Genomic DNA, 16,579 nt, shown 5'->3' with positions numbered 1-16,579 from the left:
TTTCAGCTGCGTTGGGTCTTCGTTGCTGTGCACGGGCTTTCTCTAGTTGAGGCGAGCAGGGGCTACTGTTTATTGCAGTGCACTGGCTTCTCACTGCAGTGGCTTCTCTTGTCGCAGAGCACGGGCTCTAGGTGCGCGGGCTTCAGTAGTTGTGGCTCTCAGGCTCTAGGGCGCGGGCTCAGTAGCTGTGGCGCATGGGCTTGGTTGCTCCATGGCACTTGGGATCTTCCCGGACCAGGACTCGAACCCGTGTCCCCTGCATTGGCAGGTGGATTCTTAACCACTGTGCCATCAGGGAAGTCCAAGAACCATGCAGATTTAAACAGTGAAATACTGTTTTTCGTGTACTAGTGAATAAAGTTCAGAGTTTGCATGCTGTTGGTGGAGCCATGGGGCAGTGCAGGAGGGTGATCACCAGAGCGTTGTGGAGTGCAGCAAGGCCCACAGTCGGTCAGGATGGGACATGACGCCCCTTCTAGGCATTTAGGCTCTGGATGGAGCTGCATACGTGTAGAATGACGTGTGTGCCAGGATACTCACTGCAGCCCTGATTAAATAGAAAAGACTGGAACAACCTAGAGGCCACCAGCAGGGACTGGCCAAGTCCATTTTCCTGCATCCACGCAGAGGGTGAGCTGTCTCTGCACTGATGTGGAACAGTCTCAAGGACAGATCAAGTGAAACAACGAGAGGCACAGAACAGTGTGTGCTGTGCCAGCGTTGGCGTTATTAAAAATAAGAATATATGTGTTTATCAGCCTTTATGTGTGGTGCATGTATGCAAGGGTATCTTGGGAAGAATTCACAGAAATTGGTAAAAATGGTTGCTTCTGGGAAGGGAGCTGGAGGTTAGGGGTGGAAAGGAAACTTATTTTTCACTCCATGACCCTTTTATATCTTTTGAGTTTTCTCTCATGTGCATGTATTATCTACCCCTCTGTACACAAACACAAGGGAAGAAAGTGGGAAAGATGCTTCAGGACCAAGGAATCAAATGTTCCCTCCACCTGGGAGGCCTTGGGCACTGTCCTCTGTGTGTTCTGACTTCCTGTTCCCACTTGCTGGGCACTGGCTTGGCTTTGATTGCTCAGCTGCTGGTTCTGGGTGTATACATGGTGACTTCAGGGAAGGCCTTAGCATCTCATCCTGCTCCCTGAGTTACTGCTTAGGCCAAAGGGTCATGACTGCTGTGCGATTTCGGTCAGTCCTCCTGGGCCCTTGAGCTGCCCCGGCTCCACTCTGCATAGCCTCAGTCCTCCGTAGGCTGAGAGCGTGTGTGGGGTGTGGGGTGTGGGGTGTGTGTGTGTGGTGTGTGATCTGTGTGTGTGGGGGGCGTGTGTGGTGTGTGTGTGGTGGGGTGTGGTGTGGGGGGGAGGTCAGAATTCTCCAACAGAATTGAGGTTGGCACTGGGCTGCTTTCTTCCCCTCTAGGAGTGTGGTAATTGAAAAATTAGCATAAGAATTTCATTAAAATGTAAATACTTCTCATTTGTATATCTTCAAAGTGCTTCTATGTGTATTTTCTCCTTGAATCCTCATATAAGACATGCTGGGTAACTACACAAAGCCGGGCCGATGAGGGGAGCAGGGCCTCAGGTGTAGGCAGCCTTGGTGGGTGCTTGTCCCCAGGTGTCCTGACTGTGGGGCTTGTGTCCTTCCTCTACCAGTGGTGACTTTTGGACTGTTTCGAATTTGAAGAGCTGCTAATGAATCTCCCTCATGACTTCATTAAACTGCTTTTGATCAGCCTCAGACAGTGGATTCTGGCTATCATAGCTCTTTAGCATTAGGACCTGGGAGGCTGGTGTGTGGGAGGGACATGGTGACAGGGAAGCACTGTGGGAGACTGGGAGGGGTCAGGGAGGCACAGTAAAGAATGAATAACAGGTTTTAGAGATCTTTTTTCCTCCTTGTTAGTGTCTATTTTTTCCAGAATGTATCTGGTTAGATTTTAATTTTCTAGCTTTTACATTCAAATAGACATCTTAGATAGATGGGAATGTTATTCACCTGTCTTTAAGTTCAAGATCAGGTAGGATAGAATGTGTTGACTGAAAAAAAAAAACAACACAGTGTGAGAGTTGTGACTTAACTTTATTTGAAGTCAGATGAGGACTGTAGCCTGGGAGACAGCCTCTCAGCTCTGAGGAGCTACTCTGAAGAGGTGTGGGTGGGGGCAGGAGGTCAGTATAGGTATGATTTTAGTGGAGGGGAGATACTTGCAATCAAGTACACATTTTGGCAGAAGGTTCCTGCTAGTCACGATCACACTCTCTCTCTCTCTCTCTCTCTCACACACACACACACACACACACACACAACACATGGCAGAGGCTGGAGTCCCCTCCCCTGAGCCCACCTTGAAGACCACTGCCCTAGGCCACATTCTATCCTTCTGAAGCCAGCAGTGTTCCAGCAAGATTTTGAACTTTTAGCCTCTCTGACTTGAGGATTTTCTTCTTTATCTCTTTGGCCATAGTACCTATCTATAGTCCACACAGTGGTTTCCCTGCAAATTGATTTTTGAATTGGGTTTTGGCCCCCAGATTAGATGCATTGCTCTTGTTGCAGCTTGGTGATAGCTGATTCTCTTCCTGTTTCAGTGGCGGGACCACTGGATGCAGTGTGTGTACTTCCTGCCAGAAGAGGAGCCTGTTGTCCAGGGCTCAGCCCTCTGCCTGGTAGCCCACCATGACGACTACTGTGTGTGGTACAGCCTCCAGAGGACCAGGTGTGCCCCAAGCCTCATTGGGTGGGACATTAGGCTTGTGACACTGTGCCTTTATCTAAATTCCCTGTACAGACCCTGTAGAGGTTTGAGTGGGCACATTTGTATCTGAACAGAATAAGAGCAAAAGTTTGTGACTGGGTATTTCAGTGCCTGTTTGTGTGTACTCTGAAGAGGCTGCCCCAGTGGCAGGACCCCCATTTGGAGCAGATATATATGAGAAGCCTTGAATTGGAGGGCCCTCCGACCTCTAACGCCCACTCCACAGCCAGTGCCTAGACTCATGCCCCCTAGAGGACCATGCGTGTGTCCCCTCTCCATCTCGATTTCCCTGGGGCAGGTCCCTGTGCCGTGCCTTCATACTCACTGGTGCCTAGCAGGTCATCACCCTGTGTCTGTTCATTTCCTGGCCCAGCCCCGAAAAGGATGGGAGAGCCCACCCAGCACGCCCTGTGTGTGACTGCCAGGCTCACCTGCTCTGGAACCGGCCTCGGTTTGGAGAGATCAATGATCAGAACAGAACTGATCAATACGTCCAGGCCCTGAGGACGGTAAGTGTCCAGCCCCTTAGGTGGTTGTAGGCCAGGAGAGGTTTGTCCCATGGACCCGATCGAGCTCATTGCTCACTTATGATTAGCTGGTTTTGTTTTCTGTGCTCCCTTCTCTGTCCATGAGTGGCTTCAGCTGGCTCCTTCTGGGCGGGCATTTGGGCAGAGGCCAGGGAGCTTGTTTCTGGACTACCTGAGGGCTTGTTCTCTGCTCTTCTATGGGAGCCTCTCCCTGGCCCCTGCCTTACCTCTGGACACTTTGCCTTTATGGTCACCAGCAATTCCTTTGCGTGATCCTTGTGGATTCAGCCACCCCATTATTCCTCTCATCTCCTACTTCCTTTCTAAAACTTTCTAGAATGTAAATTTTGTCATGTAACTCTCCTGAAAGACCTTTGCTCCCTGCTACCTGTAGAAGGGGTGTCTCAGCCTGGGGACCACACACAAGGTTTGGACGGGGGTCTCTGGACCCCTTGGAGTCATATGCAGAAAAATATGTGTGCACGTATGCATATGCCTGCATTTTTGGGGGGAAGGAGGGTCCCAACCATCCTAAGTTTCTCTCAGAGGAGTCTGTTGACCCATAAAGGCATTCCTGCTTTGGGGAGTCATTTGACATGCGTACAGCTTTCTGTGCTGTGACCAGGTAGGGAAGAGGCCTGTGGTTGTGGATTGGGAGGTTGCCTCTGATAAACAGGGCAGCCCTTCAGCTGGGCCTTCTAGGATGGCTTGAGGACAGTCTTTCCTGATCGTGGGGAGAGGTGAGGGAGGTGGTTGTGTTGGAGTGGGGGGCTGGTTACCACCTGGGCCTGGGAGGCAGGTATGACTGGTGTTAGGGCATAGGAAGATCCAGCCGGGCTGTGTAGGGGATGGAGTGAGGAGGAAATCAAGATTGAGTAATCACAGAGTGAGTTAGGGGGTCAGATGGGAAATGTTCCTGTCAGTTTGTCAACAGGAATTTCTTGACATTGTAAGAAAATCTGTGCTGAGGTTGTTCTTTTCTGCAGGTGCTTAAGCCGGACAGTGTCTGCCTGTGCATCAGTGATGGCAGTCTGCTCTCCATACTGGCCCATCACCTTGGGGCAGAGCAGGTACTGGACATGTGCCTTCTACCAGGTTCCTGACGGCCGCCCTTGAGTTCGGGTGTCATGTGGTCTGGGTACATGGTTTTGTGACTAAAGCTCTTTCAAGTGCAGCTGCCACATATGTGGCAGGTGTGCTTGTGTTGGTGGCTAAGGGGTTGTTGCCTCGTGTGCGGGCAGGAGTCAGGCTATAGCTGTTGCCCCATCGCCACAGCTCCCGAGTCTGAGTCTGCCACCTCGCTAGGCTCAGCGCAGAATGTTGTACTGTCCCAGGGGGATAATGAGCACAGGTAGAGTTAGTTAGATGTTGTCCTCTGCCTTGGAGTTGCATTTTAATCTTTGTTTTCTTTCTCTGTTAAGTGCACCTCCTACAACTAATAGCATGGTATCCTCTTCAGGTATTTACGATAGAGAATTCAGCAGCTTCTCATAGACTGATGAAAAAAGTAAGTGATAATTGTTGTTACTGAAATAATGAGGGGACCTGTGGGGCCTGCCTTCCTGAGTCTGGGATTGATCGCTTTGAAGCAGTGCTGGTACCAAGGGAACTGGGAGAAGTAGGAGCTGCCAGTGAAGTTCTTGTGACTCCTGAGTCGAGAGCTGGCCTGGAAGTCTTCTGGGGCTGTCGTTGAATAGCAGTGAGTGTTTAGACTCTACTTTGTTGTGGCTGAAGATGTTTAGGCTTCTCTCCTCACTTCACATAAAATGAAAAAAACTAAAGTCTTTGTGGTGATAGAACTGAATTTGAGATTTGTTTCTGGGGCACCAGCGCCCACAGAGTCACTGCTCACAAACTGACCTGACTGGTTGGTTCTGTGACAGTGTTTCTCCTCCTGGCCTGTGATTCCCTCTCTGAGGGATAACCTACCTCCACCAGAACTACAAGCCTACAGCTAAGTCTTGCCAATGTGCCTGCAAGAGAAATTTCTTTTGCTCTTATGACATTTTGCTCCTGATCTCATCTGAGGTCTGTAGGAGGCCTTTGGATGGGAGAAGTTCTGCAAAGCAGCTGAAAGTGGTGCTCCAGAACTGTTTGGCCAGAGAACTGCACACAGATAAAGGAACTGAGATGTTCTTTTTCCGGACAAAAACAATAGTTTTGTTTTCTCTCTAAGATCTTCAAGGCTAACCACTTGGAAGATAAAATTAATATAATAGAGAAACGGCCTGAATTATTAACACCTGCAGACTTGGAGGGTAAAAAGGTAAGTAGTGAGTGCTCTGCGTTTGCTCTGGACAGCACGGCTCTGAGACAGCCTGACTGCCCCCTTCTCCGGACCTCTCTGTGTGTCCCCCAGTCACTCACCAGCTAAGGACTCGCCGCTGTTGAGGGTGTGGTGAGGTTTGCAGAGATGCCTGCTGAGCAAATACTTGCACAGCTCTCAAGTGGCTCATGGCTGCTCCTTCAGCAACGGCAGACGAGCTCTGCTAAAAGCGACTTCGGCACATCGTGTCCCCTCCCTTTTCCCTTCACAGCACTGCTGTGCACGCTTCCGCCTCCCATCTGTTCCTCAGTCCCCCGTGTGCCTCCGAAACTGCTCCCAGCCCTCAGTAACCTTAGCTACTAGACACGGTCTCCTTGTCGCTTCATCTCGCTGGCCTCCTGCACCCTCACAACAGGGGCCTCTCCCTCCTCAACATACTTCTCTTTAGGCCCTTAAGAGGCTGCCTTTCCAGGGTTTCCTCTTCTCTTTCTGCCTGCTCCTTCTCAGTCCTTCATCGGTCTCTCTTCCTTCACTTGATCCTTCCCTGCAGGTGTCCTTCGTGCTCTCTTCTTGTCTGTCCTCTCCTCTTCCGTTGCATCTCCTCTCGAGACCATCACATCCCTTCCCATGTGGGAATCGTGGGTGTCCAAGCCGGGTCTTCAAATCTCACATATCCCACAGGCCCTTCAAGCTGGAACCTGTCATCTTTCTTGCCAACATTTTTTTTAACCCCTTTATTGAGATATAATTGACATACCATAAAACTAACCCATTCCAAGTGTACAATTTGAAGATTTTTTAGTAAATATAGAGAATTATATAACTGTCACACTGTCTAGTTTTAGAACTTCCATCACCCAGCCCCTAGCCCCAGGCAGCCGCTGATGTGGTTTCTCTCTCTGTAACTTTGCCTTTTCTTGGCATTTCGTGTGAGTGGAATAATACAATATGTGGTCTTTTGTGTCGGGCTTATTTCACTGTTCATGGCTGAAAGGTTCATCCGTGTTGTAGAATGTGTCAGTATTTTGTTCCTTTTCAATGCTGAGTAGTGTTCCAGTGTATGACTGTGTGATATTTGGTTTACCCATTCACTTGTTGGTGGACATTTGGATTGTTTCCAGTTTTTGACTATTATGAATAATGCTACTGTGAGCGTGGGTATGTTAAGTCTTTGTGAGGGTTTGTGTTTTCGGTTCCCTTAGATACCTAGGCTTGGAATTGCTGGGTTGTGTGATATTTTTGTTTAACTCTTTTTTTTTTTTTTTTTTGCTGTGCCATATGGCTTGTGGGATATTAGTTCCCTGACCAGGGATTGAACCTGGGCCCTCAGCAGTGAAAGTGCCGAGTCCTAACCACTGGACCGCAGTGGAATTCACTGTTTAACTTTTAAATAAACTATTAAACTGTTATCCAAAGCGGGTATACCATTTTATATCCCAACCAGTAATGTATGAGGGTTCCAGTTTCTCCATATCTTTACCAACACTTCGTATTGTCTCTTTTTTTTTTTTTTTTTTTTTTGCGGTACGTGGGCCTCTCACTGTTGTGGCCTCTCCCGTTGTGGAGCACAGGCTCAGCGGCCATGGCTCACGGGCCTAGCTTCCCCGCGGCACGTGGGATCTTCCCGGACCGGGGCACGAACCCGTGTCCCCTGCATGAGCAGGTGGACTCTCAACCACTGCGCTACCAGGGAAGCCCTCTTTTTTTTTTTTTTTTTTTTTTTAAGTATAGCCATTTTAGTGGGTGTGTGGTGATGTCTCGTAGTTTTGAGTTGTGTTTGCCTAATAATGTTGAACACCTTTTCATGTGCTTATAAGCTATTCTATATCTTGTTTAGTGAAATATCTATTTAAGCCTTTTGCCTGTTTTCCTCCCATGCCTTTTTTTTAAGAACAGCTTTCTTTCTGAGATATGGTTCATACAGCAAAGAAATTTAAAGTGTACGGTTCAGTGATTTAGTATATTCATAAGATTATGATGCCATCACCACAATCAATTTTAGAACATTTTCATCACCCAGAAAGAAACTCCTTGCCCATTAGCAGTCACTCCCTATTTATCCCCAGCCTCCCAACCCTAGGCAGCCACTAGCCTGTTTTCCTTCTGTATGGATGTGCCAATTCTGGACATTTCATATAAATGGAATCATGCTACGTATAGTCCTTCGTAGGTGGCTTCTTTCAAAGTTCATTCATGTTACAGCATATATCAATACTTCATTTATTTTTGCTGCTGAATAATACTCCACTGTATGGCTGTACCACATTTTATTTGTCCATACTGATGGACGTTTATTTATCCATATTGATGGACAGTTTATGGACATTTGGGTGGTTTCTCCTTTTTGGCTACCATGAAGGATGCTGCTCTGATCATTCGTGTACAAGTTGCTCTTTCTTTCCCTTATAGATGAGGATTAAAAAGATATTTAGGGAATTCCCTGGCGGTCCAATGGTTAGGACTCCACGCTTCCACTGCAGGGGGCATGAGTTCAGTCCCTGGTTGGGGAACTAAGATCCCACAAGCCGCACGGCACGGCCAAAAAAAAAAAAGAGAAAGAAAGAAAATTTAAATTCTGAAAGCCATTGATATGGTGCACTGGCTAGACTCCAGGTCACTGTTGAGTAGAAGTGGTGAGAGTGGGCATTCTTGCCTCAGTGTTGGGGGAGCAGGGAATACACAGGGCCAGCCCCTTTCTGTTTTCGTTGTTTCCTTCTGCATCTCTGTCATCTCAACTAGGAACCCATGTGTCATCTTGGACTGGCCCTGTCCTTGATGCCTGTCTGCTTGGGCCCAGCCCTGGGTAGTCTGGCTCCTCAGCATCTGCTGTCTGGTTCTCCTCCCTTTGACACAGACTCCCCACTCCTTGCCTGGACTATAGCAGTGCTCGCCCAAGTCATGTCCTGTCCCCAGCTCCACCTGCAGGTAGCCTCCCTACTTCCTACATACTTTGGGGATCTTTCTTTCTTTTTTTTTTTTGCCACACTGTGTGGCTTGTGGGATCTCTCAGTTCCCCAGTCAGGGATTGAACGCGGGCCACAGCAGTGAAAGCCCAGAATCCTAACCACTAGGCCACCAGGGAACTCCTGAGGGATCTTTCTAAAGCACATTCCTTCTCATACTAAACCCTGATTAAAGCTTTTCGTGATCCCCTCTTGCCTCCAGGGCAGAGTCCAGTCCCCTTTACCTGTCATCAGCTGCCTTTGGTGACCTGGCTTCTCTCTACCTCTGTGGCCTCACCCTTTCTTTACTGTCCTACCCCACCTGCTCGTCTGACAAGCTCCCAAAAGGGCCTTTCTCTATTTCACACCCCTGCTTTTGCTTCTGCCCATCCCTCTGCCTGTAATCCCTACTCCTTTGCTTTTCTGTCTCCTGTTCATGCATTTATTCATCTAATCAGCAAACCTTCACTGACCATCTGCTCTGGGCCAGGTGCTGTGCTGGGAATACTGTGCTGCCACTTCTCTGTCCCTACTTCTGTGGTCTCCGAGCCTGGTGAAGGAGACAGACTAGCGCTGATAATAAATTGTCATGATAAGGCTTTGAGTAGGGTTTACAGGATGCCATCCTGGAAGCCCTTCCCTATGCTCTTACCTCTAGAGTCTCTCCACGAGCCCCTTCCTTGCTTCTGTCAGAGCTTACTGCACTCTCTGAGGACGGCCCCCAGCCTTGTCTGCTGCCCCTTCCACTCTGCACTCCTGAGGGCAGGGCTCATGTCTGTTTCTCATCTTTGTATCCTCAAGGGCAGGTGCAGACCTTGACATGCTTGTTGACTGACTGACCAAGTGGGTGAGTGAATGAATGAACGAATGTGCCTGTGAAACTTGTAACCTGTCCTTTACTCCTCAGCCGAATCCTTCTGACGCCCTGGTCCTGCTTCTTGCTCTGATCGCCAGGTTTCTCTCCTCCTGGGTGAGCCGTTCTTCACCACCAGCCTGCTTCCGTGGCACAACCTGTACTTCTGGTATGTACGGACTGCTGTGGACAGGCACCTGGCGCCTGGCGCTGTGGTGATGCCCCAGGCTGCCTCGCTGCACATGATGGTCGTGGAGTTCAGGGTAGGCCACCCAGAAGTTTTCGGGCGGGGGATGGGGGGGACCTTGTTTTCTTGTAAAGACTTTGGATGCAGATGGAGCAACTAGGGTCTTAATAGTTTGGGCCTCTGTTTTTCTGTGTCATCACACTGCAGGACTGAATAGAAGAGGCTTGCCTTTGTAAAAATGAAGTAATTTGGCACATGAAATGGAAATGGCTGTGTGTTGTCATTTTACAATTATGGCTTATCAGAATAATTTTAAAATATAAATTAAGAGTTTCAGAAGATAAGCTGTTCAGCTTGCTCTGCTCTCATTAAGAGCTGAGGCTCCAATTCTGTTACCATACCTCACACACAGCCCGCGCCACGCTGGGCCGAGAGGCCTGGCCCCCCCTTCCTGTTAATAAAGTGACTGTTCTGGCAAAAAAAAAAAAGAGAGCTGAGGCTCCCGTTGTTAAAAGCATTTTGAGATGGGCGAGTCAGCTTCTTTATGCGAGAAAAATTGAAAACCTTCATTTTAATTTTCTCATCAAAGCAGAACCACAGTCACAAAGTCATTTTGGGAAAGGCATTTTTTATTAAAAGGATTTTGAAATGCTTTTAACCTGAAATGTAGCGTGAATGTCATTTGATATTTCTCTGATAAGAACGGCTTTATCCATTGGTAGCTAAGTGGTTCCATCACTTAATTTTCTGGGCATTTCTTTTGTGTTTTTTATTCACTTGATCAGATTCCATGTAAATTCTGGTTTTCATGGCCAAAGAGGGAATGTGGAGAATGACACTGTTCCTAGGCATATGTCCAACAGACAGAGAATGCAACGTTGACTGGCCAGAGTGCACCTCTGGTCCCCTCCGGGGATCCTGTCCTCACGCTCTCTTTATAGGCGTAGAGCCTCGAGAACTGGTTGATAGCGCTCTTCCCAATGAACCGGTGTTCAGGATGGACAAGGAGGGAGAGACACTATCCTGGTAGCTCTGGCCGATTGTCCCTCATAGGAGAGGGCTTGGGATCATGGGGGGCTTTACAGGTTTGAGGAACCATCCTGGGTCTTTGGTGTCTCTGGGCCCATTCAGCTGTGGGCATTTCTTCCACGCCTGAGGGAGCAGCAAGATGTGCCTCAGGTTTGGACCTGGGGCAGCCCCCCAGCCTGACCTCACTTACCCTTCCTGCTCTTGTCACCACACTTCCGTGTGCCTGGGTGGGCGTGGACATCTCTGTGCTGTCCCACAGAGCCCTTGGTGTGCCTGCCCACCTGCCCCCATTGGGTGAGTGCGGATGTTGGTGTGCCCTGGCTGGGTGGGTGTCAGTAAGGCTGTGCCTTCCTTACAGGACCTGTGGAGGATCCGGAGCCCCTGTGGTGACTGTGAAGGCTTCAATGTGCACATCATGGATGATATGATTAAGGTAGGCAGGGCCACAGCTCCCACCCACAGTGTCCCACCCACCCACCCACTCCACATGGCCACAGGCTTCTGATGGGGATGTGTGGCTTCCATGGAGGGACCTGGGTTGGGCAGTGCAGGCAGCACGCAGAGAGCTCCTCTGTTGAGGGCAGCGAGGGCAGGTGTATCCGTTCTACTTGGTTCACCATGAGCATGAACCTGAGAGCCATTGGGTCTCCAAGTCTGGCTGGTATTAGGCCATTCTAGCCCCTGGGCTGTAACCCCTGAATCAGAATTTTGGGTTGGGGCCTGTCCACCACCAGGCCACTGGAACCATTCCTGCCAGTGTCAGCAGCTTGTTCTCTTTTCGGACGGTCTCTCTAGAAGGCAATTTTGGCAACCTTCTGAGCCAGCTATTTTCATTTTGGGGACTCCATTCCAGGGGAAAGTGCTAGAGCATGGAGGGGGGTGGGATGTGCAAGGAAGGTCCTGCAGGGTTATTTGTACATCAGTAGGGGATCGAGTCAGCCACCAGGGTCTCCATCTCCCAGAACCCAGAGCAGTCATGAAAGTGCCAGCGATATTTGGCTCAGCCAGGATGGATGTGAAGAGTCATGAGCCCCATTAGAAGGGCAGGGCAGGGAGCACCATCCCATTTTTATGTATTAAGAAAATTCACACGTGTAATAACTATAAATGGAAAGTAACCTTTAAAAATTGTGTACAATATTAATTTTTTTTTAATAATATAAATTTATTTATTTATTTTTGGCTGTGTTGGGTCTTCGTTGCTGCACACGGGCTTTCTCTAGTTGTGGCGAGCGGGGGCGACTCTTCGTTGCAGTGCACGGGCTTCTCGTTGCGGTCGCTTTTCTTATTGTGGAGCACAGGCTCTAGGCGCGTGGGCTTCAGTAGTTGTGGCATGTGGGCTCAGTAGTTGTGGCTCGCGGGCTCTAGAGCGCGGGCTCTAGAGCGCAGGCTCAGTAGTTGTGGCGCACAGGCTTAGTTGCTCTGCGGCCTGTGGGATCTTCCCAGACCAGGGCTTGAACCCATGTCCCCTGCGTTGGCAGGCTGATTCTTAACCAGTGTGCCACCAGGGAAGTTGCCCCAATTTCTTTTTAATTAGAAAAAAAATTGCACATGCAGAGAAAAAGGGGTGGAGCAGTGGACACCAAAATGTTAGTTGTGTGATTAGGAAGTGGTTAATATTTTCCTCATTTTGCTTATCTTTCTGTTTACAGTTTTTCTACAGTGATTGTGGATTACTTGTGTAAACATATTTTAAGTAAATAAATCCAGTGGACATTTTCAGTTTCCATCTTACCTGCCTCTTCACAGCATACCACTGACTGTTCGATTCTTCTAGAAACCACTGCACACCTGGGCTCCCCCTGGCCACTTCTCAGGCTCCTTCCTGGATTCCTCCCCTCTTCTCATCCCCTAATGTGTCCTGTGTTCTAGGTCTCCCCCAGGCCCCTGCCCAGACCCCCATAGCTGTCCCCATCTTCTCTCTTTGCTGGCCAGTGTCTGCATCTCTCCTGAGCTCAGACCAAATAGCTAAGAGCTGTGGATTCTCCACCGAGATGACTTCAAGCATTGTGACCTGATGCTTCCAGAATCCATCTTCTCTTTCCCCTCCCTGAGCCTGGCCCCTTCCAGTGCTCCTGTCCTAGACCTGCTGCCGCTTCATACCTGCCTGCTGGGCTCAGGGCCCCAGCAACCTCCCAGACAAGTCTTCACCTTCCCTTGCAGTTGGTTGTTGGGTTCCATAACCATCAGGTCCTTTGTGAGCCAGTTTTCTTCCCCCGCTGCTGCTGGTCTGGTCTGGGGCACTTTGATCTCTCGTTGTCTGACCATGCACCCTCCTGCCTCTCCCAGTCAGCCTTCCCCCGCAGGGAGCCCAGGTGAATCTGTAGATCCGAAGTCTGGCCCTGTCTGTCTCCTGCAGGAAAACCCTGTAAGGCTCCCTGAGCCCTTACTCCCACCCCAGCAGTCACCCCGCACTGTTCGGCCCGCTCTGCACTGCTCTTCACCCTTTCCCTGCTGGGCTTTGTCCACTCTCCTCTTTGCTGCCAACTTCTGTGTAACCTTCAAGAGGCAGCCTAGAGATCACCCGTCCGGGCAGCTCTCCTGCCCAGCCCTGTTCTCAGCTGGTCAGTGTCCCCCAGGCACTGTGTTCGCTTGTCTTCCAGTTGTCTCCATCTAGACTGGGAGCCTTGTATGGGGGTGATCTGGCAGCTGTAGTGCTCAGAAAGGGTCACTGAATGGGCAAGTGTCCAAATGCCAGGTATTTTCATCAATAGACAGTTGGTCTTCAAGGTAGCTCGTGAGATGGGCAGTGTCATCCAGTTTTATATTTTATTTTATTTTATTGTATTTTACTTTATTTATTTTGGCTGGGTTGGGTCTTCGTTGCTGCATGTGGGCTTTCTCTAGCTGCGGTGAGCGGAAGGCTACTCTTCGTTGCGGTGCGCGGGCTTCTCATTGCAGTGGCTTCTCTTGTTGTGGAGCATGCGCTCTAGGCATGCGGGTTTCAGTAGTTTTGGCTCGCGGGCTCAGTAGTTGTGGCTTGATGGCTCTGGAGCGCAGGCTCAGTAGTTGTGGCACATGGGCTTAGTTGCTCTGCGGCATGTGGGGTCTTCCCGGACCAGGAATCGAACCCTGCATTGGCAGGCAGATTCTTAACCACTGCGCCACCAGGGAATTCCCAGTCATCCAGTTTTAAAAGGGAGATAATGAAGCTTAGAGTGACTTACTGAGGAAACGGCTTGTGAATGGTGGCAGGAACAGAAGCCAGCTGGTCTGGCTAGGCACCTGTGGTCTTTTGTGAGGACCCACTGCCCCACGTGACTATGGCAATTACCCTGAGGGACCAGGGCCATGGAGGTTAGGGGCCACTGGCATAGATAAACCCTGGAGCCGAGGACATGGCCTTGTTCCCTGGTCGCCCGGCTCTGTCTCTGCACACCCCTACCTCCTCTTCCCTTCTCAGCACGCCCTCGACTTCAGGGAGAGCAAGGAGGCCGAGCCCCACCCACTGTGGGAGTACCCGTGCCGCAGCCGCTCCGAGCCCCAGCAGATCCTGACCTTTGATTTTCGGCAGCCGGTCCCCCTGCAGCCTGTCTGTGCTGAGGGTGCCATCGAGCTGAAGAGGTGAGCGTGGTCTCCAAGGTGGGGGCAGTGGGGGAAGTGGCAGGGTTGTTTTCTCATAGTTATTGCCCGAGTGGCTAAGCACTTACTTTGGCCACTTTCATGTGGGTGGGATGGCTGTCCTTGTCTCAGCCTTGCCCCTCCTGAAGTGGCCCTGAGTGTATAGTGGGTCCCCACAGCTTCTGGGTGGGGAGGGCGAGCCAGACTGGGCTCTCTCAGATCCTCCCACATCTGAGGCTCCCTTTGAGCTAAGCAGCATGTTACACACAGCTGCAGAGAAATGTGAATTTGGTTGCTATGGTTACCCAGTGGATCATATTCCTGAACTCACCTGGGAATTAAAGCAGGTTAGGAATTGGTAGGGGCTGTCGTTGTGATGCACGGTCAGGCCCATCCAGCTCCAGCCCTAGCTCCCTTCATGGGGAGGGGCGGCTTCTTCCCAGAGGAAAAACTTTCTTCTAACTGGGTGGAGGCCGTGAGCCCAGAACCCCTTTGGACTCCTGTGACAAGGGGGAGGCAGGACAGTTGCCCATCTGTGCCTGCCATCCAGAGTATCTGGGAGAGCTCTTCTAGACTTTGATGCCTGGACTCCTCTCTGAGCCTTCTGAGCCAAACCTTTCTGTGACCTCAGGCCGAGGAGGCTGGTCCGGCAGCAAGCTGGCCCTGCCCCAGGGTTACTCTTGAGTATTTGGCCAGGCTGTGGGGAGTGAGTGGGAGCTTTGGGTTGTGGCTCTTCTTGCTCAGCATTTTACTGAGTTGCCTTAGTCAGTTGGAGTGTTAGGAGCCTCCTCACTGGGCAGGATGGAAGTGGAAGAGACGAGAGGTTTCTGAAAAGCAGAGGGGAGCCATGACCATGCTTAGCCAGTCTCTCGTGCAGCTGTTTGTTTTTGGCCCAACGTTCCCACCCCCCATCCCACCCTCACCCCCAGGCCTGGGAGGAGCCACGGAGCCGTCCTGTGGATGGAATACCACCTGACCCCGGACAGCACGGTCAGCACTGGCCTCCTGAAGCCTGCGGAGAACAAGGTAGTGCTGTGTGCGCGGGTCCCAGAGTGGGCCGGCCCTGAGAGCAGGTGCCGCCGTGCCACCTGCCTGCGCTCCAGGTGTTCCTGGCATGTTCAGCCAGATGATAACTCCTCAGTGGCCCCAGGTCACCCGGCCCTGAACAGCAGCTTCCCACCACGAGCTGCCTGGGCTGGAGGCTGGCCAGGAGGGTGCTGGGGTGTCAGAAGCCCTCACCGCCTTCTTGCTGCTTCCCCTGCAGGGGTACTGTTGCTGGAACCCCCACTGCAAGCAGGCTGTGTACTTCTTCAACACCACACTAGACCCCAGAGTGCCACCAGGTGGCCCCCAGACCATCACCTACACCGTGGAGTTCCACCCCCACACTGGAGATGTCACTGTGGATTTCACGCTCTCAGATGCCCTGGACCGTGGGTGCTGACCCTCACTTGTTGAGAAATAAAGTGGCTGAGGGTGCCAGGCTCTGAATGGTGTGGCTTTCTGTGAAGGAAGGTGAAGGCGCCTCTCCTTTCAGGGCCCAGCTCGGCCTCTGGGCTTGGAGGAGACCTCTTCCCTTTTTGTGTTTTTGCTCTGTGGCTCCTTGCTCCAGATGTGGTGGGAAACGGGGATGGCTTTGGAGCTGAGGAGGGGCCAAGGAGCCCACCCTGCAGTGGTTATGAAGTGCTCAGAAAGCTCCAAGGCTACAGCGTACCTCCTACCCAACCAGGGAGCGGAGCCAGAGTTGACTGGGCTGGGCAGCTTGGGCTGCTCTTGGCTATGCAGTGCTGGGGTGGGCATGCTGCTCTCGTGGGAGCTGGCCTAGCCTGGCCTGCACTGGGGACCTTTGAGTCCCACCTGCCTGCTTCAGCTAGGAGGGGCTTCTGGGGGCAGAGTCGCAGACTTATGGCTGGGCCCCAGGCCTTGAAGACCCTGGCAGGGCCAGGCCAAAGACCGAGTTCAGACCCTTTCACTTGCTAAGTAGTGGCACCAGTCCACATTTGTAAGGGTCTGGCCTCCATGTGCAGCACCAGCAGGTGACCAAGACCAGCACCTAGACACCAGGCTGCTTTTCAGAGGATAGGGAGGAGGCTGTCCCAAAGCAGTTCCTCAGAGGCAGACCCAGGAAACCAGCCATCAGAAGGGAGCCAGGAGGTACGGCCCTTTCCCGTGTGCCCCTCTTTTAGCAGAAGGACCTCGTCCCCTAGAAGTCTGGGGCGGATGGGTATGAGTGCAGTCACCCCGACGTTGCCTTGCCAGAGAAGGTCAGAGAGCCCCAAGGAGGCCCTAGCCTTGTTTCTTCCCACACTCAAGGTGCCCTTCTGCTGTTTACTCCCAGTTCCAGAGGGAGTAAGAGAACCCAAGGGGCCTGATTTCCTGGTGGTTCAGGGCAGACTCAGGCTGTGCCCATCCTGTGGGGAGAGGCAGGAAAGGCGGGCCCCCCA

At 51.2% G+C, this 16,579-nt stretch overlaps 1 protein-coding gene across 5 annotated transcripts in view; it reads left to right on the top strand.

The window, feature by feature from the left end:
* Positions 1 to 15,626, top strand: part of PRMT7 (protein arginine methyltransferase 7) — a 49,399-nt gene extending 33,773 nt beyond the window's left edge. For all 5 annotated transcript variants that reach the window (XM_049703980.1, XM_033434227.2, XM_004273194.4 and 2 more), the window contains 10 exons: positions 2,604 to 2,731; positions 3,144 to 3,279; positions 4,284 to 4,367; positions 4,757 to 4,804; positions 5,474 to 5,563; positions 9,460 to 9,621; positions 10,933 to 11,007; positions 13,978 to 14,138; positions 15,065 to 15,161; positions 15,400 to 15,626. In XM_049703980.1, coding sequence (XP_049559937.1) covers positions 2,604 to 2,731; positions 3,144 to 3,279; positions 4,284 to 4,367; positions 4,757 to 4,804; positions 5,474 to 5,563; positions 9,460 to 9,621; positions 10,933 to 11,007; positions 13,978 to 14,138; positions 15,065 to 15,161; positions 15,400 to 15,579 — 1,161 coding nt within the window. In that variant the 3' untranslated portion in view covers positions 15,580 to 15,626. The remainder of the gene's footprint in view (positions 1 to 2,603; positions 2,732 to 3,143; positions 3,280 to 4,283; positions 4,368 to 4,756; positions 4,805 to 5,473; positions 5,564 to 9,459; positions 9,622 to 10,932; positions 11,008 to 13,977; positions 14,139 to 15,064; positions 15,162 to 15,399) is intronic.
* The last annotated feature ends 953 nt before the right edge of the window (positions 15,627 to 16,579 follow it).

Source organism: Orcinus orca, chromosome 20 (assembly GCF_937001465.1).
Source record: "Orcinus orca chromosome 20, mOrcOrc1.1, whole genome shotgun sequence".
Classification (NCBI taxonomy): Eukaryota; Metazoa; Chordata; class Mammalia; order Artiodactyla; family Delphinidae; genus Orcinus; species Orcinus orca.
The sequence above is the reverse complement of the archived record's forward strand: the minus strand, read 5'-3'. Positions and strand labels throughout refer to the sequence as shown.